Raw genomic sequence first — 25,526 nt, forward strand, 5'->3', positions numbered from 1 at the left:
TCCATTTTTTGTCATAGGGTGCTGGCAGATTACGGGCCTCCCATAGCTGCTGCCAGGCCCCTAATCTGCCATGGGCCCCTGTACCGCCTCCTCATGCTGCTGCCAGGTCCACAGTGTCTCATGCCATGTGCCAATTTCAGGTCTCCTCACACTGCTGTTGTGTTCCATTTTTTGTCATAGGGTGCTGGCAGATTACGGGCCTCCCATTGCTGCTGCCAGGCCCTTAATCTGCCATGGGCCCCTGTACCGCCTCCTCATGCTGCTGCCAGGTCCAGAGTCTCTCATGGGTCCCTGTACGGCCTCCCATTGCTGCTGTCTCCATCGCCACACTCTGCCATGTGCCACTTTCAGGTCTCCTCACACACTGCTGGTGTGTTACATTTTTTGTCATAGGGTGCTGGCAGATTACGGGCCTCCCATAGCTGCTGCCAGGCCCCTAATCTGCCATGGGCCCCTGTACCGCCTCCTCATGCTGCTGCCAGGTCCACAGTGTCTCATGCCATGTGCCACTTTCAGGTCTCCTCACACTGCTGGTGTGTTCCATTTTTTGTCATAGGGTGCTGGCAGATTACGGGCCTCCCATTGCTGCTGCCAGGCCCCTAATCTGCCATGGGCCCCTGTACCGCCTCCTCATGCTGCTGCCAGGTCCACAGTGTCTCATGCCATGTGCCACTTTCAGGTCTCCTCACACTGCTGGTGTGTTCCATTTTTTGTCATAGGGTGCTGGCAGATTACGGGCCACCCATTGCTGCTGCCAGGCCCCTAATCTGCCATGGGCCCCTGTACCGCCTCCTCATGCTGCTTCCAGGTCCAGAGTCTCTCATGGGTCCCTGTACGGCCTCCCATTGCTGCTGTCTCCATCGCCACACTCTGCCATGTGCCACTTTCAGGTCTCCTCACACACTGCTGGTGTGTTCCATTTTTTGTCATAGGGTGCTGGCAGTTTACGGGCCTCCCATTGCTGCTGCCAGGCCCGTAATCTGCCATGGGCCCCCGTACCGACTCCTCATGCTGCTGCCAGGCCCGTAATCTGTCATGGGCCCCTGTTGTCACTTGTTGGCATATTCCGCTCGTTCAAATGCGCCTTCTCCTGCTACTCCTCTTCACGGATTCCGTCAGCAGTCTTTCTTGGAATCCGTTTCCAAGAGACAACAGTTTGCGAGCACGCACCCGACGATGCAGAAGCTGAACGTCCTCCTGTCCAAGTTGCTGCTGCCAGGCTCGTAATCTGTCATGCGCCCCTGTACCGCCTCCTCATGCTGCTGCCAGGTCCAGAGTGTGTCATGGGCCCCCGTACCGACTCCTCATGCTGCTGCCAGGCCCGTAATCTGTCATGGGCCCCTGTACCGCCTCCTCATGCTGCTGCCAGGTCCAGAGTGTGTCATGGGTCCCTGTACGGCCTCCCATTGCTGCTGCCAGGCCCGTAATCTGCCATGGGCCCCCGTACCTACTCCTCATGCTGCTGCCAGGCCCGTAATCTGTCATGGGCCCCTGTACCGCCTCCTCATGCTGCTGCCAGGTCCAGAGTGTGTCATGGGTCCCTGTACGGCCTCCCATTGCTGCTGTCTCCATCGCCACACTCTGCCATGTGCCACTTTCAGGTCTCCTCACACTGCTGGTGGTTTCCATTTTTGTCATAGGGTGCTGTATGGCCTCCCATTGCTGCTGCCTCCACCGCCACACTGTGGCTCCACACTCTGGTTTTGGCCCCGTGACTGCCCAAATGAGTGAAGTGTGCGGTGATTCTAAGATCGACGGCACTCATCTGCATGTCATACTGACTGTCAGTATTATTTCTCTTCCCCAGCAGACTCCAAGGGCATTTAAATTAAAGGTACAGTGTTCTGCACTAATATAAAGGCTCTCTGAAGCCTAGAAACACCCTTTTATAAGTTAAATTCGCAGCGAATATATTTGACTCAAATCAAAATTTTTCCACGAATTCGCCGAATCAGTCGAATCAAATTTTTGAATACTTCGCTCATCTCTAGTTCTGACATTTGGGGGATATCTGTGCTGTTCTGACATTTGGAGGATATCTGTACTGTTCTGACATTTGGAGGATATCTGTACTGTCCTGACATTTGGGGGATATCTTTACTGTTCTGACATTTGGGGGATATCTGTACTGTTCTGACATTTGGGGGATATCTGTACTCTCCTGATATTTGGGGGATATCTGTACTGTTCTGACATTTGGGGGATATCTGTACTGTCCTGACATTTGGGGGATATCTGTACTGTCCTGACATTTGGGGGATATCTGTACTGTCCTGACATTTGGGGGATATCTGCACTGTTCTGGCTGTACGCAGAATCCGTGTCTCAGCTGACTGCAGTGGCTGGCAGGCAGCATCATCACTGTGGATGGCAGACGTATCAGATGACACGTCTGCTGCAGCCGCTGCAGTGATCTTCTGACTGATTTATTACCCTTGTTCACTTATTTTAATGTAACGTTGTAAGCCTCATTTTGGCGCCCCGGTACCCTATGTACCCCCTGCCCCCCCTAGCTACGCCTCTGACTACATATTTTTTGTTAAAAAAATAAAACATTCAAATAAGTCTATATTGATTTTTTTGTGCAAAAGTTATAGAGTCTACATAATAGAAAATAATCAGAATTGCAGTGCTAATCACAAAAATAAAGTCCACTTAATAAAAAAAAAATCCAGTTTAAAAAGTCCCAAATGCAGTTCCCACGATCCACCATCTCCAGGACACCCGAATGGTTCGTTTGGCCTCATGCCAGAAATTCTGACCGAAACACACCAGTCAATATAGGCAACTCAAATGGGAGATGAATACAATGAGGAACAGAAGTATTTGAACCCCCTGCAATTTTGGAAGTTCTCCCACTTAGAAATCATGGAGGGGTCTGACATTCACATTGTAGGTGCATTCCCACTCTGAGAGACAGAATTAAAAAACAAATTCAGGAAATCACATTGTATGATTTGTAAAGAATGTATTTGTCTTGCACTGCTGAACATAAGTATTTGAACACCTGAGAAAATCAGTGTTAATATTTGGTACAGAAGCCTTTGTTTGCAATTACAGAGGTCAAACGTTTCCTGTAGTTCCTGACCAGGTTTGCACTGCAACAGGGATTTTGGCCCACTCCTCCACACAGATCTCCTCTAGATCTGTCAGGTTTCGGGGCTGTCGCTGAGCAACACTGAGTTTCAGCTCCCTCCAAAGATGTTCTATTGGATTTAGGTCTGGAGACTGGCTAGGCCACTCCAGAACCTTGATATGCTTCTTACGGAGCCACTCCTTGGTTATCCTGGCTGTGTTCTTCAGGTCGTTGTCATGTTGGAAGACCCAGCCACGACCCATCTTCAATGCTCTGACTGAGGGAAGGAGGTTGTTGCTCAAAATCTCACAATAAATGGCCCCATTCATCCTCTCCTTAATACAGGGCAGTCGTCCTGTCCCGTCCCCCATGCTTCACAGTAGGGATGGTGTTCTTGGGATGCAACTCATCCTTCTTTTTCCTCCATACACGACGAGTGAAGTTTAGACCAAAAAGTTTTACTTTGGTCTCATCTGACCACATGACTTTCTCCCATGTCTCCTCTGGATCATCCACATGGTCATTGTCAAACTTCAGACGGGCCTGGACATGTGATGACTTGAGCAGGGGAACCTTCCGTGCATTGCATGATTTGAAACCATGACGGCGTAGTGTTCTACCGACAGTGACCTTTGAAACTGTGGTCCCAGCTCTCTTCATGTCATTGACCAGCTCCTCCCTTGTAGTTCTGGGCTGATTCCTCACCTTTCTTATCAGTGATACCCCACGCGGTGAGATCTTGCATGGAGCCCCAGTCCGAGGGAGACTGACAGTCGTCTTTAGCCTCTTCCATTTTCTAATAATTGCTCCAACAGTTGATCTATTTTCACCAAGCTGCTTGGCAATTGCCCCGTAGCCCTTTCCAGCCTTGTGGAGGTCCACAATTTTGTCTCTGGTGTCTTTTGAGAGCTCTTTGGTCTTGCCCATGGTAATAGTTGGTGTCTGACTGACTGTGGGGTGGACAGGTGTCTTTAAAGAGCTCAGACAGGTGCTACTAAGTTAGATTAATGAGTGGAGTAGAGGTGGACTTTTTAAAGGCACAGTAACAGGTCTTTGAGAGACAGAATTCTTGCTGTTTCTCAGGTGTTCAAATACTTATGTTCAGCAGTGCAGACATATAAATTCTTTACAAATCATACAATGGGATTTCCTGAATTCTGTTCTCAGAGTGGGAATCCCCTGCAATGTTAATGTCAGACCCTCCAAGATTTCTAAGTGGGAGAACTTGCAAAATCGCAGGGAGTTCAAATACTTCTGTTCCTCACTGTATGTGCAGATCATGGAACCAGCAATCCTCATCCGGATAGATTTCAATCCTCCTCTCAAGGATCTAAAATGGTCCTAAAAGAAGACTCCCACAGGGGAAGAGCCTGAACATGGAGGCTCTGGGGAGCGAGTGGCTCTAGCTCGCTGCTAGGACCCGCTTCCCGACCTCCCTAGGGACCCGTTATAGAAATTGCCTCACCGGACTCTGGAGGGCAGTGGAGTTGAGCCCGGAGAGCCGGGGATGGCCGTGGGACAGAGGCTGTGGAGACGCGCCGGTTCCCCCGGCGCTGTGTAAGGAGAGAGAGATCCAGGCGGCTGGGAGGTGAGGCAAAGTGGAGGGAGCACGTGACCAGCCGCGGAGGATCTCTGGGGGAATGCGGAGACCGGCTGGCGTCCTGATGTGACAGGGAGCTGCCGCTCCACTGTTACCGGCTTTTTGTGGCTCATAACCCCCGGCTTGCTGCTGAATATAACCCTCGGCCGGCTGACTGATCCTGGGCCAGGGAGACCCGGGAATACCAGAAGACCCACCCTGCGTCCCTGGGGTGAAGTTTAGAGAGAAAAGTGAAGCACAGCGTCAGAGACCCAGAGGACTCCCCCCCAGGACTGAGCTGATGTGAAAGATCTCCATTCAAGCCTGGAGCCGCTGTCGGGGTGAGTGAGAGCTGATGGGAGCTTGTGGCGTAATAGACCCCTAAGTGACAGTGGGGACAAAGGGGCTAAGGAGGTGAGGGGAGGATTCCCTGGGTCTAGAAGAGAACAAAAGAAGAGCCCTAGGTGCTTTAGGAGAACAAAAAATAAGGAAAAATCACAAGTATATCTGGTCCACAAATCATAAAGGAGCGATATAACCCCATCTAGAGAATATAGAAGATAAAAGACATATAGAGGATATGAAGAATAAAGGTCCCAAGGGAACAGAGCTCGCAGTATAGATGGGGTAATGCAGCATCTCTAATTGGCTGGAAAAATGGGGTTACAGCTTATCTGAGATTCCCGGAAGAACTGAGAGACTTTTGTGATAGACTGGACTTGCAAAGATTGGAGATAGCTGGGTGGGAAGAAGAAGAAGAAGGAAAAGGAGTTATGGCTGATACAAGAAAAGAGGACTGGCAGTGGGTGGGGGGGAGGAGGAGGGAGGTCCTGGGGTTGGTGAGAGAAGGGAGGGAGAATTAAGTAAATAATATGTTTTTCCCTTTTTTTTTTTTTTTCTTCTCTCCCACCCTCCCCTGCCCCACCCCTGTCGTTGTGGAAGCCCTTCAGGAAGCTCCGGTTAAGGGGGGGAATAAAGGTTATTGTCAAGCTCAATTGACAGAGAAAAGGGATCTGGGGAGGTCGGAGGAGAGGTAGCTGTCCATGGGCGGAGCTTACGCCCCAAAATTTTAAATCAATCGTGGAATTGGATCTACAAATGATTTGTAGGCAGGTTATAAGTCTAAAAATGGGTAGGGGAAAAATAAGAAAGGGGGGGTGGAGGGGGGGTGAGATGGGGATTGGGGGGCGGGGGTGGGCGAGGGAGTTTGGGTGGGAGAGAGCGGGGGGGGGGAAGTTGGGCTAATATTCTGCAAGATAGTAGGGCCTAAAAGGAGGAGGCGAGTTAGAAGAGAGAGAGACAGAATTAAGAAGGATGGAAGAAATACAGGTTATAACATATAATGTGAATGGGTTGAACTGTCCTGGGAAAAGATTTAAGTTGTTTAAAGAGCTACACCATAGGGCAACATCAGTGGTATTTTTACAGGAAACACATTTTGAGATAAAGTCAAATGTGAAATTAAAATCCAAATATTATCCAACATGGTATTATGCTGACTCTCCAATTAAAAGAGCAAAAGGGGTGGCAATAGGGTTGCCAAAGAACATCACATTTGAGGTGGAGGATAGAAAGACCCATCCGGAGGGGAGATTCCTGTTCTTGAAAGGTAAATTACAGGGAATAGAGTGCATGTTAGCCAATATATATTGCCCTAATAAAAAACCGGAGATCTATTTGAAGGGTCTGCTGAAAAAATTGATGGACTTTAAAAGAGGGCATTTGATAGTAGCAGGAGATTTAAATCTCTGCATGGACCCACAAAAAGATACAACCTCCCCTGTGCAGAGAGAAGGTGGTACGAGTACCAACTGGTGGACACCTGGAGAATAATGCATATGAAAGACAGAGACTATACCTTCTTCTCCAATGCACATGAGATATACTCGAGACTGGACTATATCCTAATAGATCATCAACTTATAGAACTGTTGGTTAAAATAGAGATAGAGATGAGTACATTCTCAGATCATGCCCCTGTCATAATGAAAATGGGATGGGGGAAACGGTGGACGGGAGGCCTAGGATAGAGACTAAATGAGGCCCTTCTTTTGGACGAGGATATAGCTCAGAAGATTGGGGAAGTGATTAAGGTATATTTTAAAGAGAATGAGACAGGGGAAGTATCGACAGCTACAGTATGGGAAAGTCACAAGGTATATATAAGAGGAATCCTGATCGCGATGGGAGCAAGAAAGAAAAGAGAAAGAAGAGAGAGGGTCAGTGGGCTCCTAAAAGAAATTATGGGTTTGGAGCAGATACAAAAGAAGAAAATAACAAGAGAAACAAAACAGAAGTTAATGGATAAAAAAGATGAGCTAGAGAGATTGATGGAAGAGGAGAGGAAAAGAGTATATAATAAGGTACTAAGTGAAAGATATAGATGGGGAGATAGACCAGGAAAATACTTAATGAGAGCTCTGAATGAAAAGAAAAATAGAAATTATATAGAAAAGATAAAAAATCCTAAGGGGGAGTTGGTTTATTCAACTAAATAGATTATTAAAGTATTTACAGAGTACTATAGAAAGTTGTATAATATTAGCCCCCAAAGCTCGTCAAAAGAAAATGGAGAGGATATCAAAGAAAAAAGGAAGACCTATTTAAAAAACGCAGGATTACCAAAGTTAAGTGAAATACAACTGAACTCCCTAGATGCGGAAATTTCCCAGGATGAAATAAAAGCAGCAATAAGAAGTACGGGGGTGGAAAAAGTCCAGGACCGGATGGGTACACAGTTAATTACTATAAAAAATATAGTGAAATATTGTTACCTAAGCTAAAGAAGTATATGAACGATTTGGGAGGAGGGATGGAGAGTAGAAGAGAATCTCTTCAGGCCCATGTTGTACTCATTCATAAGGAAGGAAAAGACCCCTCTCAGTGCTCTAGTTATAGACCAATTTCATTATTGAACATCGATACTAAGCTGTACGCAAAGGTTCTAGCAAATAGGCTGAAAGATCTAATGCCAGAATGGATCCATGGAGATCAGGTGGGCTTTGTCCCAGGGAGAGAGGGTAGGGACAACGGGTTGAGAACTCTGATGCTAATCGAGAAAAGTATAAAAGGGAAAGCCGCGGTGGTGATGTTGTCGATTGATGCCGAAAAGGCGTTCGATAGAGTGGATTGGGGCTTCATGATGGACAACTTGGAAGTGTTGGGGATTGGAGAGAGAATGCGTGAGTGGATAGGTAAATTATACAGGGAGCCCACCGCAATTATTACGGTAAATGGAGAGAGATCAGAATCCATAGGGATGTCCAATGGAACAAGACAGGGCTGTCCTCTGTCCCCCCTGCTATATGTTTTGTCATTGGAACCTCTGTTGTCAATGCTAAGGAATAGTGGTGCGGTAAAGGGAATCCAGATCGAAAATATAGAACACAAAGTAGCGGCCTATGCAGATGACCTATTATTCTATGTAGGCAACCCCCGAATAACATTACCAAATATAATGAAATTTTTGAAGGAGTATGGGGAACTATCAAATTTAAAAATTAATCCAACAAAAACAGAGATCCTAAACATCAATATATTAAAGAGTGAAAAGGAAAAGTTACAAAAAGAATTCCCCTTTATCTGGAGAGAAAAAGATTTAAAATACCTAGGGATAAAACTCGCTATCTCTTATAAACAACTGTATAGATTAAACTATATTTCCTTAATAAATGAGACTAAGGAAGAATTGAAAATATTAGGAGGAAACCCATCATGGATAGGATGTATAAACCTAGTTAAAATGGTAATTATACCTAAAATACTGTATAGATTCCAAATGGTTCCGATCAAACTCCCAGAGGCTTTTTTTAAGATAATAAAAAAAATGTTAACAAGATATATTTGGAGGAATAAAAAACCAAGAATATCATATGAAATACTGAGTAGGACTAAAGAAAAAGGGGGAATGGGACTACCCGACGTCAAGAGATATTATAAAGCAGTAATTTTAGCAAGAATTTATGATTGGACATTTAACCAGAAGGGGAAGAGTTGGGTAAAAATTGAAAATGCACTGAGTGGGATTAGTTTGAGTAAGATGATATGGATTCCAGCACATTTTAGAAAAATTAATGAAAACACAAGTAATTACACTTTAAATGTTTTAAGGGTATGGGATAATTTACACAAAAATATGAAATGGGAATTCAACTCTATATTAATGCCTCTTGCAAATACTGATTATTTCCCCCCAGGAAAGGACGAGATATCAGGGAGTTGGTTTGAGAGGGAAGATGTCCAACTGAGAGATGTACTGGTAGAGAAGAAATTGAGATCATTTAAAGAACTTAAAGAGAAGAAGGGAGACATTTTTATTAGAATAGATGAGTGGAAATATCACCAACTAAAATGTTTTATTGGGAAACTACCAAAACCCTTGAGATTAAAAAAGGAGTGGAATATGTTTGAAAGGTTGTTAGAAACACGTAGAGATGGAAAACATGGTATTGCCAAAATTTATAGAATACTCACAGAATTAGACACAGACACAAAGTTAATTTTTATAACGAAGTGGGAAAGAGATATGGAGGTGGTGTTAGATGAGGATCAACAGAAAAAGATATTTAGATTGATACACGAGAACGTTAGTATGAGAGAAGTGGAGGTTAATTATAAATGTCTGACACGATGGCACATTACACCGAGTGTTGAGCACAGGATAAGTGGGGAGAATTCAAAAATGTGTTGGAGAGGATGTGGAGAGATAGGCACGGTGTTTCACATGTGGTGGCAATGTCCGAAAATTCAGGCTTTTTGGAAAACAATAGTTAAATTGATAGAAATAATAACTGGAAATGACATAGGGTTAGACCCAGCGATGTGTCTTCTACATAACGTTGAGATAACAGTAAATAAATATAAAGAATCAGGCGTATGGTATTATTTAAATGCTGCAAAAGGGTTGATACCCAAGTTCTGGCAGAAAACAGAGGTGCCGAAGGAGGAAGACTGGATCAACAGAGTAAATCAGATCAGTAGAATGGAAAAATCTTACTATATGCAGGAAGATAGGCTGGAAACATACTATTCGAGATGGGAAAAATGGGAAAAATCAGAAGTGAAAGAGAAATATAGAAAATCTTAAATTAGGAAGTTATTTAAAGTGATTGGGCCTCGTGAGATTGGAGAACTTGCAGAGGGGAGGGAGAGGGGGGGAGGGGAATGGGGGGGGGGGAGGGGAGGGAAAGAAAAGAGTTATTAGAAGGGGTAAAATAGAAATGTTAAGACTACTTAAATGTATTGTGTCTCTTTTTATGAAATTTTTTGTAATAATATGAAAAACCAATAAATATTTAAGTTAAAAAAATAAATAAATAAATAAATAAAAGAAGACTCCCATCCAATGTTTAGAGAAGGAATAAAAAAAGAAGACCACTCACAGTGTAGTAGTTAGATAATAAAGTCACCCTGTTTATTACAAGTTACTCGTACATTGTATTGGATGGTAACCAGCATTTGAATCAAGTTTCCAACCAGGAAAATGGCTACCGTCCCTCCAAAAAACGTGATGACGTCACACGCCACAGCTCCACCCTGGATTTTTTTTGATTAATTGGACTTTGTGATCAGAGTTGCAATTTTGATTTATTTTCTATTATGTATATTGCCTGATATGCGAGCTGCTTTTCTCCGATTTGTTTCATGTTTTGTAGTCACATGATTAGTGTATTTACCCAAGCGCAGGTTATTTGTTTTTTATAGAGTCTACAAACTATGGGATATATACTGGAATTTAATAGTTTTTTTCAATATTAGTAATGACGGCGATCAGCGACTTATAGTGGGACTGCGATATTGCATTGACAATCTGACACTAACACTAAATGACACTTTGTGGGAACCAGTGACACCAATACAGTAATCAGTGCTAATAATATACACTGTCACTATACTAATGACACTGGCTGGGATGGGGTTAACTGTGTGCCTAACCCATGTTTTTGTGTTTACTATATGGTGCTTTTACTAGGTAATGTGCTGGATTTTATTTCCTGCTTTGCAGAGAAACAAAATGTTTGTGTTTACTATATGGCGCTTTTACTAGGTAATGTGCTGGATTTTATTTCCTGCTTTGCAGGTAAACAAAATCCAGCACATCGCTGCTGATAGGACACAGCTCTGCTTTTATTACATAGGCAGAGCTGTGTCCTGCCTCTCTCCTCACCGATCAGCACGTACCGCCGGTCATCCATTGGCCAACACTGATCAGCTTCTGCTCTGACTACTCACAGCAGAAGCGGTGTGCCGGGAGCGCACGCACCCACTCAACCAGGAATTGCAAAATCACATATATGTGATTTTGCACAGAGCGGCCGACCTGTAGCAGTACATCTTCCATAGGGCGGTCCCCAACTGATTATAGAGCAAGGTATCAAAACAAAAAAAAAACTTCAGGGTATGTGTGCCAATGAAGCAAATATTTATTTATTATAATTATATAATTTATTATAATAAAGGTCTAAGGTGCTTAGAGATCTTCATAGAACATAGAGGGTCATAGGTTGTAAATAAAGAGATCAGGAAGGGGGGAATCAATACAAATAAAGAGACCAGGAAGGGGGGAATCAGTACAAATAAAGAGACCAGGAAGGGGGGAATCAGTACAAATAAAGAGACCAGGAAGGGGGGAATCAGTACAAATAAAGAGACCAGGAAGCGGGGAATCAATACAAATAAAGAGACCAGGAAGCGGGGAATCAATACAAATAAAGAGACCAGGAAGGGGGGAATCAATACAAATAAAGAGACCAGGAAGCGGGGAATCAATACAAATAAAGAGACCAGGAAGGGGGGAATCAATACAAATAAAGCGCAAAATTACAATTAAGGTAAATAGGGACATAAGTAAGACAGTTGTCTAGAATGTTCTGTTATTGATACGTATTCAATTAGATGTCATCCTGAGAGTTGGAATAAGGACCAGGCAGTCCAGTTTTATGGAATTTCTTTGTTCGTTCCTGTGCTATGGCTGCTGTCTCTTCCATCTCATAAATATTGTCTACAGTTCAAATCCAGTCCTTAATCGAAGGGGTATTGGAGGACTTCCAAAATTTGGGAATCAAAGATTTAGCAGCTATTCTATTATTTTCTATTCCGTTCCTTTATTTTCTCTGCTATTTATTTCTCTTCTATTATGTTCTGTTTTACTCTATTCTTTTCTATTCTGCTGTTTCATTCTATTCTATTATTTTTGAAATTTGAATTTCAGAAGATGGCTATATTCTTTCTATTTAATTTTTTTCCATTCTTTTCTTTTTCAAGTCTATTCTTTTATATTATTTTCTATTCTTTCTTGTATATTCTTTACTATTCCATTACTTTATTTTCTATTCTATTTTATTCTATTCTATTCTATATTCCTTTCCTTTATTTTCTATTCTATTTTTTTCTATTATTTTTTTTTATATTCTATTCTGTTCTGTTTTATTTTATTCTATTCTTTTTGAAATTTGAATTTCAGAATATGGCTATATTCTTTATATTCTATTTTTTCCATTCTATTTCTTTCCATTCTTTTCTTTTTCTCTTCTATTACATTCTTCACCATTCCATTCCTTTATTTTCTATCTTATTCTATTCTTTTATTTTCTATTCTATTCTGTTCTGTTTTACTCTATTATTTTCTATTCTATTCTGTTTTGTTTTGTTCTATTCTTTTCCAGATTTGAATTTCAGAACATGACTATTATTTCTGTTTTATTCTATTTTATTTTTTTCCATTCTTTTATTTTATTTTTATAATCTATTTTTTCTATTTTGTTCTATTTTTTACTATTCTATTCCTTTATTTTATATTCTATTCTTTTATTTTCTATTCTATTTTACTCTATTCTTTTCTATTCTGTTCTGTTTCATTCTATTCTATTCTTTTTGAAATTTGAATTTCAGAAGATGGCTATATTCTTTCTATTTTATTTTTTTCCATTCTTTTCTTTTTCTATTCTATTCTTTTCTTGTTCAAACAATTTTATTAATAATAGAGCAGAGTGGAACAAACAAGGAGACATTGTGAAAGTACAATGGACATGGAAGTGGCAATAGGATATATATAAAAAAATGAATGAGATGCACAATACAATACAAGTGTCCATATGCTACTAGCATAAACAGGTAGATAAAAGTTGACAATAACAGACAGTATTGTTCCAGCCAATCAAGGTAATGTCTCCCGAATGCATGAAAGAAATAGGGGGAAATTTGAAGGGGGGGTCAAACCGGGGTGGAAGGGGGGAGAGGGAGAGTGGAACAACAACCATGACTCCATGAATGTTCAACAAGTTTACAACCGCCTTTACACGCTACGTACAAAGGGCTATTGAGTATATCCAAAGCGCATAGTATACAAATCAAGGTAGAAGGAGTGATTCGTCAAAGTTAGGGGGGAGAAAGCGCTCTACCCAGGGGCTCCATATGCGTAAGAATTTAGGGATCGTGTCAAGAATAGTGGCTTCCACCTTTGCATGTATCATGGCTTGTGTTGTTCTAGCTTTGACAGCCGCGATACTCAGGGTGGGGGATTTCCAGGATTTTGCTATAACCTACTTAGCCGCCGTTGTAACTTGCATGATGAGCCGGAATTGCGAATTGGAGATGCCAGGGGAGCATTGATTGAGTAGGGCTATTGATGAATCGGGTTATAGGGTGGTAGTGCTAAGTGTAGATATCATGGTGAAGATTTCACCCCAAAAGGTTCGGGCTATTGGACAGTCCCACCACATATGGTAATGCGTTCCTGGGTCCGTACAGCCTCTAAAACAGTTGGGAGAGTAATTAGGGGTAAATTTTGCTATTCTCGCCGGGACTAAGTACCATTGGGTTAAGACTTTATAATTTGTTTCCAATGCTACAATGTTCTGTGAGGATGATTTTGTGTTGGCCCAAATGCGATCCCATTCAGACGGGTCAAATGTCTTTCCCATATCCGCTTCCCACTTATGGGTATACAAAGGGGGGGACGAGGTAATCGAAGTAGAGAAGAGCGAATATAAGCAGGAGATAAGCCCACGTCTATGAGGGTCTTTGTAGCATGCTCGTTCAAAGAAAGACATGGTGTCTGGCCGATTGGGTATTGTGGTATAGGGAGCGTAAAAGTGTTGTAGCTGCAAGTATCGGAATATCTCGGAGGCTGGGAGGCTATGCGTTTCCCGCAGCGTGGCAAAGGATTTAAACTTATTTCTCTGTAGGAAATTATGTGTACGGAGTAAATTAGCAGAGGACCAGGCTTTAAATGAAAGGGGTGTCTGCCAAGCTGGGGGGAAAGCTGGGTTTTGCAGGAATGAGTGCATAGGATTATGTGGTGATTGGAGAAGATATCGGGTTTTCAGTTTGTCCCATAAGGATAGAAAGTGAGAAGTGATGGGGTTGGTTATAGAGCGGCGATCCATCGGCCTCAACCAGAGTAAGTTTGCGTTAGATAAAGGGTCACATTCTATCGATTCAAGAGCAACCCATTGAAGGATTTCAAAAGTTGCATGGTACTTAGGCAACTGGGCTAAGTGCGCTGCCTGATAATATTTGCTAATGTCAGGTAGGCCCAGACCTCCACTGAGCTTAGGGCGATAGAGGGTGGAGCGAGGTATACGAGGGCGAGTATTGCCCCATACATAGGAAAAGATGCGACGCTTCAATGTGCGGAGGTAATGAGGAGGTACTGGGACAGGGAGGACTCTAAACAGATATAGAATTTTTGGGAGGATTGACATCTTGATAACTGCTATTCTGCCGAGCCATGCGAGGGGGAGGGAAGACCATTTGGTCAGAAGGGTTGAGAGGTGGTTTAGCATCGGAAGATAGTTAGCTGCGTAAAGGTCTGACAATCTAGGAGTCAGTTTGATACCCAGGAAAGGGATATGATGCTGTGACCATGGGAATGGTAAAATCTGCTGCAAGTGCGACAACTCTAAAGGGGAGAGGGAAATGTTGAGTGCTGTCGATTTATTAGGGTTTACTATTAGGACCGAAAGCGCGCCAAATGTCTCAAGGAGCCGAAGTAAGGAAGGGGAGGAAGTTAATGGGGATGTAAGAAAGAGCAAGACGTCATCTGCAAAGAGAAATAATTTATGATGCGTGCCCCCTATTTCGAGTCCCCTAACATTCGGGTTAGCTCTGATTAAGAGGGCCAGGGGCTCTATTGCCAGGGCAAAGAGCAGGGGGGACAGAGGAGAACCCTGTCTCGTGCCTCTGGAAATCGGGAACTGAGCTGATCTGTGCCCCAGATACCTGATTCTGGCCAAAGGTTCTCGATACAGCGAAAAGATCCAGGTTAAGAAGTGTGGGCCAAAACCCCAACGATGCAAAATGTAGGTGAGGTATGGCCATGAAACTGTGTCAAATGCTTTCCAAATGTCTAGGGAGAGGAAACAGGTAGGGATATTACGGGACCTGGCTAAGTTTGCTAGAAGAGATGCACGCCTGATGTTATCTCCTGCTTGTCTAGTTGGGATAAAGCCTACTTGGACGTTATGAATTAGAGAGCCAATACACAAGTTAAGACGTGAAGATAGGATTTTTGCTAACAATTTAATGTCAATATTAAGAAGTGATATTGGCCTGTAATTGGACCACTGCGTGTCATCAGATTCCGGCTTTGGGATCATTGAAATGTTTGCTTGCACTGTTTCGTGGTTAAAGGTGTGGCCAGATAGTAGATCGTTAAAAGCATTAGTAAGGATGGGAGTGAGGAGGTGAGCAAATTTCCTATAATAAGTGGCTGAGAAGCCATCCGGTCCTGGGCGTTTCCGTAATTTTAGATTTTTAATAGCGTCTAAGGTTTCAGTAGGGGAGATAGGTCGCTCAAGAGCCGCTAACTGGCACTCTGAGAGTTTCGGGAAGGAAATGGAAGTTAGAAGGGTGTCAGCTTGTGCGGGGTCAAAAGGTGTGGAAGAAGAGTAAAGCTGTGACAAATGTTTATGGAAAGTCTGTAGAATGTGTTCTGGGTTACTAGTGAGGTTGCCAGAGGAGGAGCGAATCCGGATAGGTTTAGTGAGTTGGTCGAGCCTACGAAGTGAGAGGGCCAGGAATGTATTGGGTTTATTTGCCCTAGTATAATATTTATGTCTAGATCTACGGAGAGAGAGTTCCGCTTGATCTGTGAGAAAAAGATCTAGAGCCAATCTAGATCGCTCCAAGGCTACACGATTGGCGGGCGTAGCAGCCGCCTGAAAAGTTTGATGGGAACGATCATAGGTTTGCTCCAGTAAGAGACGTTGTTGCCTTTTGGTTTTATTTAAAAAGGATGCTTTGCTAATGCAGAACCCTCTCAATACTGGTTTATGCGCTTCCCATAACAGGAGAGGGGATATATCAGGAGACTGGTTAAGAGTGAAGTAGTCTTTTAGGGCTGCTTCAATTTCTAAACAGTGAGCTGGGTTTGCGAGCAGGTTATCTTTAATGATCCAAGAGGATTCGGTGGGAGATGGGGCTAACGAGGCCATAGCCGTGAATACGGCGCAATGGTCAGTCCAAGGGATTGGAATTATTTCAGAGGCCAGAAGCCGAGGGGAAGAGGCAATAGTAATGAAAATATGGTCTATCCTGGAGAATGACTGGTGAGGATGAGAATAAAAGGTGTAGTGGCGTTTCGTCGGGTTGAGTTCCCGCCATGTGTCTATCAAAGAATAACGTTGTAGTATAGCTTGGAAGGTCTGTTTAGAGGTAGGGATGGGGGATGGTTGAGGAGATTTGTCAAGAAAGGGATATATTACACTGTTAGAGTCTCCGCTAATAATTAGAGTTCCGCGTTTATGGTGATCTATAACCGAGATTAAGTGGGAGAGGAATGGTAAGGGGTCTTGGTTTGGGGCGTAATATACTACAATGGTAACATCTATGTCCAGGAGTTGCCCTACTAATAGGAGGTAACGACACTCCGGGTCTTTGATTTCGGTGCATAGTGTGAAAGGTGTTGTGCGGTGGAAGGCTATTAGTACCCCCCTGCGCTTGGTGGTGGCAGAAGTTGTATAGACCTGAGTATATCGAGGACCAAAAAACTTAGGAGTGGAGTTGGGAGTGAAATGCGTTTCCTGTAGACAGACCACGTGAGCTTTAAGTGTAGCAAAGGTTCGGAAGGCCTTATTCTGTTTCTGTGGAATATTGAGACCCTGTACATTCAGGGTGAGGATATTTAACAAGCCCATGGATAGAGTGCAAAGCGGTTTGTATAGCGTGGCACTCCCACTCGGGGTGTAGCCTGACGCTTACTGCAGGGGATGAGAGTGTTACGAAGCTCGTTGTGCGAAGTCATGGAGTCATGTTGGAAGGAAGGAGGAGGGGTACGGTATGAGAAAGGTAACAGGTAAGTAGGGGTGTAGAAGGCCATTCGTGGCCTGAAAGGTGGGTTCCCTAAGGACACCCTGAATCAGGGTTGGCCAGGGAACAACGATAGCCCAAGTGTTATTAAATAACCAATAACACAGGGGCTAGGGTGGAGTGTGCAGGTATGCGGACCGTGAGGGTGACAGCTGCATATTTAATAAATGGTGGCTAGGTCCCGGTAGAAAAAAAAAAGCTGGTGCATAAAAAAGAATATTCAGGAAAATCAGGGGTCCTAGACTCAGGCGGCACTAGTAGTACTAGTTGGATAACGTTGGTGTAAGGGTATGGTATCTCATACCGCCAGAACCCAGGATCCCAAATATAAACTACAGTGGAGCTCAGGAGGGGGGGTGTAGAACAATCCCCAGATATTGGGGCAACCAAAATTTAACAGGTAAAGGAAAAGTAGATAACTACGGTGGTAACCGCCATGGTGATAACCAAACAAGTACACCTTACGATGCATGTGGCGAAAAAAAGGAAAAAGAAAAATAAGCATGGAATATTGTTCAGTCCATGGTATCTTGCGAAGGTAGGCCCGGAGACGAAAAACGTCCCCGCTTGTGGAAATTGAGTTGATCTTCAACTGCACGTGTGGAGAGGGACTTCTGCGGCGAGCAAAGATGTGGACCTCCGCTTGGCGCTTTCTGAAGACGTCGCTGGGGAATGTAGTTGCAGGATCCGCAGGGTGTCTAACAGGTCTTCTGGAGTCTTGCAGGTGTAATCTCGGGATTGGTATCGGAAAAGCACTGCGAAGGGGAAGCTCCACCTATACTGTATAGCGTGGTGTTGGAGTACTTGTAGGTGGGGTTTCATTGCCCTGCGCTTGGAGATGGTTGTGGGGCATATATCCTGGAACAATTGGTAGGTATGACCTTGGAACTGTAGAGATTCTGCATTACGGGCGGCCTGCAGGAGTTGCTCCCTGGTACGGAAAAAGTGGAGCTTGGCTATAATATCACATGGTGGACCATCCGCGCGTCATGGTGCTAACGCCCTGTGAACTATCCAATTCTAATCTGTCGATTGGGATAGCTGGAGCAAGCTCTTGGAACAGAGCTGTTATCGTTGATTGGACATCAACAATCGTTTCTGGAAGGCCACGGATACACAGGTTTGAGCGCCGTGCTCGGTTTTCAAAGTCCTCCAGTCGTGTTAATAATGTTGCGTTTTCGTCACGCAGAAGATTAAGGTCATCCGTAAGCGTCTGAAGCGAAGCATCAAGACCATCTACCCTTTGTTCTAGGTCCGCAGTGCGCTGTCCTAGCTCACGGATTTCTCTAGAAAGTGTGGCAGTGATGCGGTCCGAGGTTTGCTTCAAAGCTTTGTGTAGCATTTTTTCAAATCGTGATAAAAGGTCAGGAGGTGTAAGGTCAGGCGTCAGGGCTTGTGCAGGGACATCTGTCTCATTGTCGGACTCACCCTCAGACGTGCAGGGATGGCTGGGCTGTGGATCCTGCAGGGCTGCATATGCCCCTGCTGCTTGCTTGCTTCCACGTGCTGGAGCGGCGGCCATCTTTATGGAGGCCTTTGCCAAGGCCTCTTTAATAGTTTTGGTCGATGGGGGGACCTGATGCCGGGGTGCCCCTTTAACCATTTTGCTGTTTGTTAAGGGGGGGGGGCTGTTATACTGTGCTCAGCCCCCCCTGCTCTCTCTCTCTTCACCGCAACCACGGTATGCTGTGTGCAGCGGTGGGCGGGCTTATGGCTGTCAGATTTCCACGGCCAGACGCTGAAGATCCGCCTCAGACCCGGGCGGATCGGACCCCAGGGTGGTTGCCATGGGGATCGGATCCCCCTTGAGTGATTGCGGGCTGGGACCCGCTGCTGTAATGCGCCGTCACCCGACGGGGAGACGGAGCCTCATGGGGACATGTCCGTCCCGCCGGCCGAGCATGCGCACTCCTATTCTATTCTTTTCTATTCTTTTCTTTCTATTCTATTCTTTACTATTCCATTCCTTTATTTTCTATTCTATTTTAGTCTATTCTTTTATTTTCTATTCTATTCTGTTCTGTTTTACTCTATTATTTTCTATTCTATTCTGTTTTATTGTATTCCATTCTTTTTGAAATTTGAATTTCAGAAGATGGCTATATTCTTTCTATTTTATTTTTTTTCCATTCTTCTCTTTTCTTTTTCTATTCTATTCTTTTATATTCTATTCTTTCAGATTTCAATTTCAGAACACGACTATATTCTGTTTTATTCTGTTTTATATTTTTCCATTCTTTTATTTTATTTGTATATTCTATTCTTTTCTATTCTATTCCCTACTAGTCTATTCTTTTATTTTCTATTCTGTTCTATTTTACTCTATCCTTTTCTATTCTATTCTGTTTTACTCTATCCTTTTCTATTCTATTCTGTTTTATTCTGTTCTATTCTTTTTGAAATTAGAATTTCAGAAGATTTCCATTCTTCTCTTTTCTTTTTCTATTCTATTCTTTTATATTCTATTCTGTTCTGTTTTACGCTATTATTTTCAATTCTATTTTATCTTTTTCTATTCTTTTCCAGATTTGAATTTCAAAAGATGACTATATTCTGTTTTATTCTATTTTAATTTTTTCCATTCTTTTATTTTATTTTTAGATTCTATTCTATTCTTTACTATTCTATTCCTTTATTTTATATTCTATTTTATTCTATTCTTGTATTTTCTATTCTATTCTGTTATGTTTTACTGTATTTTCTATTATTATTTGATTTTCTATTCTATTCTTTTATATTCCATAATGTTCCTTTATTTTCTATTCTTTTCTATTCCAATCCATTCAATTTTTTTCTGTTGTTTTCTATCATATTCCTTTATTTTCTACTCTATTCTCTTTTATTCTGTTGTTTGTTTGTTTGCTATGACTTTTTGTATTCTATTCAGTTCTGTTTTACTGTATTCCTTACTATTATTATTTTATTTTCTATGCTATTCTTTTCTCTTCTATGTCATAATGTTCCTTTCTTTTCTATTCTATTCCAATCTATTCTATTTTTTTCTGTTCTTTTCTATTCTATTCCTTTATTTTCTATTCTATTCCTTTATTTTCTACTCTGTTTTGTTCTATTTGGTCTATTCTTTTCGAAATTCGAATTTTAGAAGAAGGCTATATTCTAACACTAATACACATAGGAAGTCAGCAATATTCAGTATTATGTTTATATTTCGAATTTGGCTCTCTGTATAGAACACAAAAACCCCGGCCTACAGTCACATCACCCACATCAGTGCTATAAGAATTATGGACAGGAAAACAGTTTAGGGACCAGGGGCGGACTGACAACTCATGGGGCCCCTGGGCAAAGGGGATCATGGGGCCCCTGTGTCCTTGCCCAAACTCAAAAAAGCCAATGAAAAAGGTACCAGGGGCATCTCATGGGGTCCCCTACTGACCCCGGGCCCTCGGGCAGTGCCCGAGCTTCCAAATGATAAGTCCGCCCCTGTTAGGGACACAACAAAATCATTTTGTCGACAGACATTTATGTTTTTCTTGAGTGTCCAAGCCCTTAGTAATCATAGTTCAACTTTTAGACTCTTTGTACTTTTCTGATCACTGAAGATAGGTACAAAACAACAGCAATTCGGGAAAAGAGGGCAAAGATTGGTTAAGAGGGAACAGCATTTCTCTACCAGATTCCAGAAGATGTCTGCCATCTTTTCTCGGTTCTGCACAATGCACCAGATGAGAAGATCCCTCACAGGGTCGTCCAACTGCTGCTCATTTTTGGGTTTCATAGTTTCTACTTTCGTAGTCACCTGAGGATACAAAATTCATATCAGATTCATATCGTTGCTCTTTTCCTTTTTTACACCATTGCAGGTCATCAAGAGTAAAGATTGTCCTAAGTTACTTCTAGCACTCAACAAAAGTGGTCAATATCATGTCACCTTCCTGTTCTATTTACTTTCATCCAATCAACTCCAAACAATCTTAAGAAGTAGTGGGTAAGAATATTAGGAGGAGATGAAACAGAGAAAATGGCAAAAGATAATACACAAATTAAAGATTCTAACTCTGCCAGTTGGATGTTTGTACCACCTTCATGACGGATGGCCTGTTTCAGAACTTAAAGCTACAGAGAAACAAAAGTTAGACAAGTTTGAGAGGAATACAACAAATGGATACAAGAAATGGAGAGTTTTCATGGCTTTAAGTACCATCTCTATGCTGATGACACACAAATCTATCTTTCTACCCCTCACCTCACCCCTTCAGTCTCCTCTCACATTACTAACCTACTAAGTGACATATTGGCATGGATGTCACTCCACTTCCTCAAGCGCAATCCTTCCAAAACTGGGCTCTTAGTATTCCCCCCAGCCCGTGCCCCCTCCCCCGACTTCTCCATCAAGATCAATAACAGAATCATCAGTCCCTTCCCCCACGCCAGGGTACTAGGTGTAATCCTAGACTCCCATCTGTCCTTTCAGTCCCAAATCCAATCACTGTCCAAATCTTGTAGACTTCACCTCCACAACATCTCCAAGATACGCCCGTTCCTAACCTCGGAAACCACTAAGCAACTCATTCACTCCCTTGTTATATCTCACCTTGACTATTGTAACTCCCTCCACATTGGCCGACCTCATCGCAGGCTATCCCCTCTTTAGTCTATCATGAATGCTGCTGCCAGACTCATCCACCTTACTAACTGTTCCATATCTGCCATTCCTGATAGGTGGCACTGACTGGCATTGATAGGTGGCTCTGACTGGCACTGATGGGTGACACTGAAAGGCAGCTCAGATGGGCACTGATATGTGGCACTGATGTGCACTGGTAGGCACTGGCAAGTGGCAATGATGAGCACTGACAGCTGGCATTGATGGACACTGACAGGTGGCACTGCTGGGGTTACACTGATCATCAGTGCACACCGATCATCAGTGCTCTGATGATCAGTGTACATGTCCCCTCTTCGTAAAGCCGATTACCGGCTCTCCTCTTCTCTCGAGCTGTCAGAGTGACAGCTCATGAGCAGAGAAATGCCGATAACTGGCATTTCCCTATTTACATGCGATCAGCTGTGATTGGACACAGCTGATCACATGACCGAGGCGACATCTTCGGCTCTTTCCATTGATTGGTGATCCGTTGTGTCTGAGGGACACAGAGCACAACCAATCGCCATGCTGTGCGCCCCTGGAGCCGCGCATGCGCGTTTAGAATGGGAGGACATCATATGATGTCCTCCCAGAATTAAAGAACCACCTTGCGCCCATCATTTCCTTATATGGTGGGCGGGAGACGGTTAACATATATTTCAAATATATTTTTCTTCCATGTGGGAAATGCCACATTGCTCACCTCGATTTTGACTTCTTCCAGGTTCTGTTTATGATTGGCTTCTGGGTACAAGGGTTCTAATAGGTCTCCCAGAAGATCCTGTAGGACATGGGAGACATGATGAAGTTCTATTTTATATACATTCTTTGGATTCTTTGGTGTGACTTGTCTCTCAAGTTTGCTGTGAATCAAACTGGATGGTTCTGTATTATTGTACAAGGAGGTGAGAGTGTCCCTGGTGAGGTACTCTGCCAGACTGACTCCACGCTCCAGGAACAGGCGCACAAATGACGGTTTGTCTTCAATAAGTGACTGTGTCAAGCTGGGATACAGATCAGATGGCTAGAAGACAAGCAAGAAGCTTTAAATTGAAAAATGAACATCAGCAAATAAGACAGCAATACTTCACAGCAGGGGCGTACTGACAACTCATGGGGCCCCCAGGCAATAGGGGATCATGGGGCCACTGTGTCCTCACCCACATTCAAACCACACCCAAAAAAGCCTATTAAAGGTTCTAGGGGCATCTCATGGGACCCCTTACTGACTCTGGGCCCTCGGTCAGTCTGCCCCTGCTTCACAGATTCTGTTGCAGCATACTAAATGTACAACTTAACCAAGTTAAAATATAGGTTCACACCTCTCATATCAGAATATAATGCAGAGCTGACAAACCACAACATAATATGTCACCATATTCAAAATGAGGGAAAGAGGGCAATGAACAGGGATTAAGTGACAACAAAGAATAAACGACCTTCCAGGTCCAGCCTTCAGTGAAGATCTGAGTCTCAGCAATCTCTGGCCGGTTCCAGGACACGGCAAGCTTCAGCTGATGGTTCCAGTTCTCCTGGCTATTGGGATAAGCATTGTGAGAGGCTGAAAGACAGATATCAGTGGTCATTATTATGTTGTTTTATTACTTCTATGAAGACTTTATTTATCAGATTATCATAATATTTCTGTGTCACTTTGTTTATTTTCCAGCTTCTCTATACCTTAACTAGTAACACTGGTTGGGTAGGGAATGAATCAGTATCTCATGACCTCCCTGGCAAAGGTTTCCAGCTAGTTGGTTGTCCCCCTAGGGGTACTTTGCGTAAAATTGATGGCGCTATATAAGTACCTGAAATAAATAAATAACTAAAATGAAAAAAAAACTGGGAAAAGATACACTTTAATGTGCAAGTCCGGTGCCCGCAAAATATCTAATGTAAAGAGGAAATTTTCTCTGTAACCAAGCCTCAGAGAAATGTTTTGTCTGCTGGTATCAATCTCTGACCTTTCAGCAAAGCTTGCAGGATTGCCACATCCATCCCTTGATCTCCAACCTTCTCCTCCCGGAGGATGGTGAGCAGAGACTCCATGCGGACAATATCTTGAATCTATGGAGAAATTCGGAGACACCTATGAATATCTGCAGTGGGATTAAGCATATGTTTTAGCCAAAGACTGTCACTCTTTTAGTCACTGAGAACTACTAAAGGCATAAAACTAGAACCTGTAGGAAATGTAGCTTTTTTTAAAAAATTTAAATATTTACTACGTTTCCAGATAAAATACATATTCCATCATTTTCTCATAAGACATACAAAACCATTATTTATATCCCTTTCTATAACTATTCCCCCCCCCCCATACTACCCACCCTGCATTTCTCCACGTCTGCCCTACAAAAGTAAGAGGCACTTTCACATATCACACCCTAAAGCTTCATATATTTCGCCTTCAGTACAAATTTTTCCCATTTTTTCCATTTCACATAGTATAACCCCATCTTGTCTTCCTGCATATGATACACTTTCTCCATCCTACAAATCTGGTTCACTCTATCTACCCAATCCTCTTCCTTCGGCACCTCTGTCTTACGCCAAAACTTGGGTATCAAACCTTTTGCTGCGCTTAGATAGTAGCATATACCCCATTCCTTGTATTTGTTTACTGATAACGCTGTGCTATGTAATAGACAAATCTCTGGATCCAATCCCATATTCATCTCAGTAATCATCCCAATTAAATGAACTATTGTCTTCCAAAATACTTGAATTTTTGGACACTCCCACCATATGTGATATGACGTGTCTATTTCTCCACATCTCCACCAACACCCCGGTGAGTTCTCCCCACTCATCTTATGTTCAACAATCGGTGTAATGTGCCATCTTATCAAACACTTGTAATTTATTTCCACCTCCCGCATACTTATATTCTCGTGAATTAATCTATATACTGTATTTTCTTCTGTTTATCCTCTTCTATCACAACCCCCAAATCTCTTTCCCATTTTGCTATATACATTGGCTTTGTGTCTAATTCAGTGGGAATCTTATATATTTTAGCAGTGCCGTGTTTCCCATCTCCCCGTGACTCCAACAACCTCTCAAACAAATTCCAATCCTTTCTAGATCTCAAAGGTTTCGGAAGATTCCCAACAAAGTGTTTTAATTGGTGATACCTCCACTCATCTATATTAGTGAAAATGTCTCCTTTTTCCTTTTCCAAATCCTTAAGTGATCTCAATCCCCCCCCCCCCCCCCACCCACCCACCATTATATCTCTCAACTGGACATCCTCCTTCTTAAACCATTTTCCTATAATCTCGTCCCTAGGAAATGTAGTTTAATATTTATTTTGAAGTAAACACTAGACTAGAGGTGACCATGGTATTGCACATGGCTGACCTTTGTAAAAGGTGTTAGACAGTATATATAGAAGATGTAAAAAACTGGAGATATCTAGGTATTGAGTGACCATCAAACACAACCAAAAACCCTTGCGCTGAATGCGTACTCAAATAAAATGTCTAAATAATCTCATTAAAGTGATAATAAACAAATAATGACCACTGCTGCCATCTTAAATGAAATAACTATACTTAGGTGAACATAAATAATCCAGTGGTGCTGTGGCCAACTAATGCGTGAAACACATTCTCCAGTGATAAAATATAATAAAAAAAAATGAAATATACATGACCATGATATCTCGTGTAGAGTAAGGAGATTTATGAAGTCTATAAAGTTAACATATAGTCCAACTCTTAGTCAGCGTCTCCTTGTCAAGAAAACCCAATAGTGCTGATGTCTTCTATTAGAAATGTCCTCTTTCTTTCTTTCTTTCACAAGTGATAAACTCCTCTTCCTCCACTTAATACCCTCAAAGAAATATAAATCACATATAGTGCATTATCCAAAATGCATGATATCCCCTCAAAGGGTCACAAAGCTTAATGCAAGTAGATAATCCTCAGCCAGATGGATCTCAGTGATGA

General features: G+C 42.7%; 1 protein-coding gene across 1 annotated transcript in view; it reads right to left on the reverse strand.

Annotated features, from left to right (window-relative positions):
* The window catches only part of LOC149449522 (transient receptor potential cation channel subfamily M member 2-like), a 372,880-nt gene that overhangs the window by 206,212 nt on the left and 141,142 nt on the right, over nucleotides 1-25,526 (reverse strand). Inside the window, exons 10-13 of the mRNA XM_089693136.1 lie at nucleotides 23,538-23,640; nucleotides 23,013-23,134; nucleotides 22,277-22,597; nucleotides 20,599-20,724 (exon numbers count right to left, since the gene is read on the reverse strand). Of these exons, the coding sequence (XP_089549262.1) occupies nucleotides 20,599-20,724; nucleotides 22,277-22,597; nucleotides 23,013-23,134; nucleotides 23,538-23,640 (672 nt within the window). The remainder of the gene's footprint in view (nucleotides 1-20,598; nucleotides 20,725-22,276; nucleotides 22,598-23,012; nucleotides 23,135-23,537; nucleotides 23,641-25,526) is intronic.

The sequence above is a fragment of the Staurois parvus genome, unplaced genomic scaffold, assembly GCF_062004578.1.
Source record: "Staurois parvus isolate SC_StPar_1 unplaced genomic scaffold, SC_StPar_1.0 ptg000615l, whole genome shotgun sequence".
NCBI lineage: Eukaryota > Metazoa > Chordata > Amphibia > Anura > Ranidae > Staurois > Staurois parvus.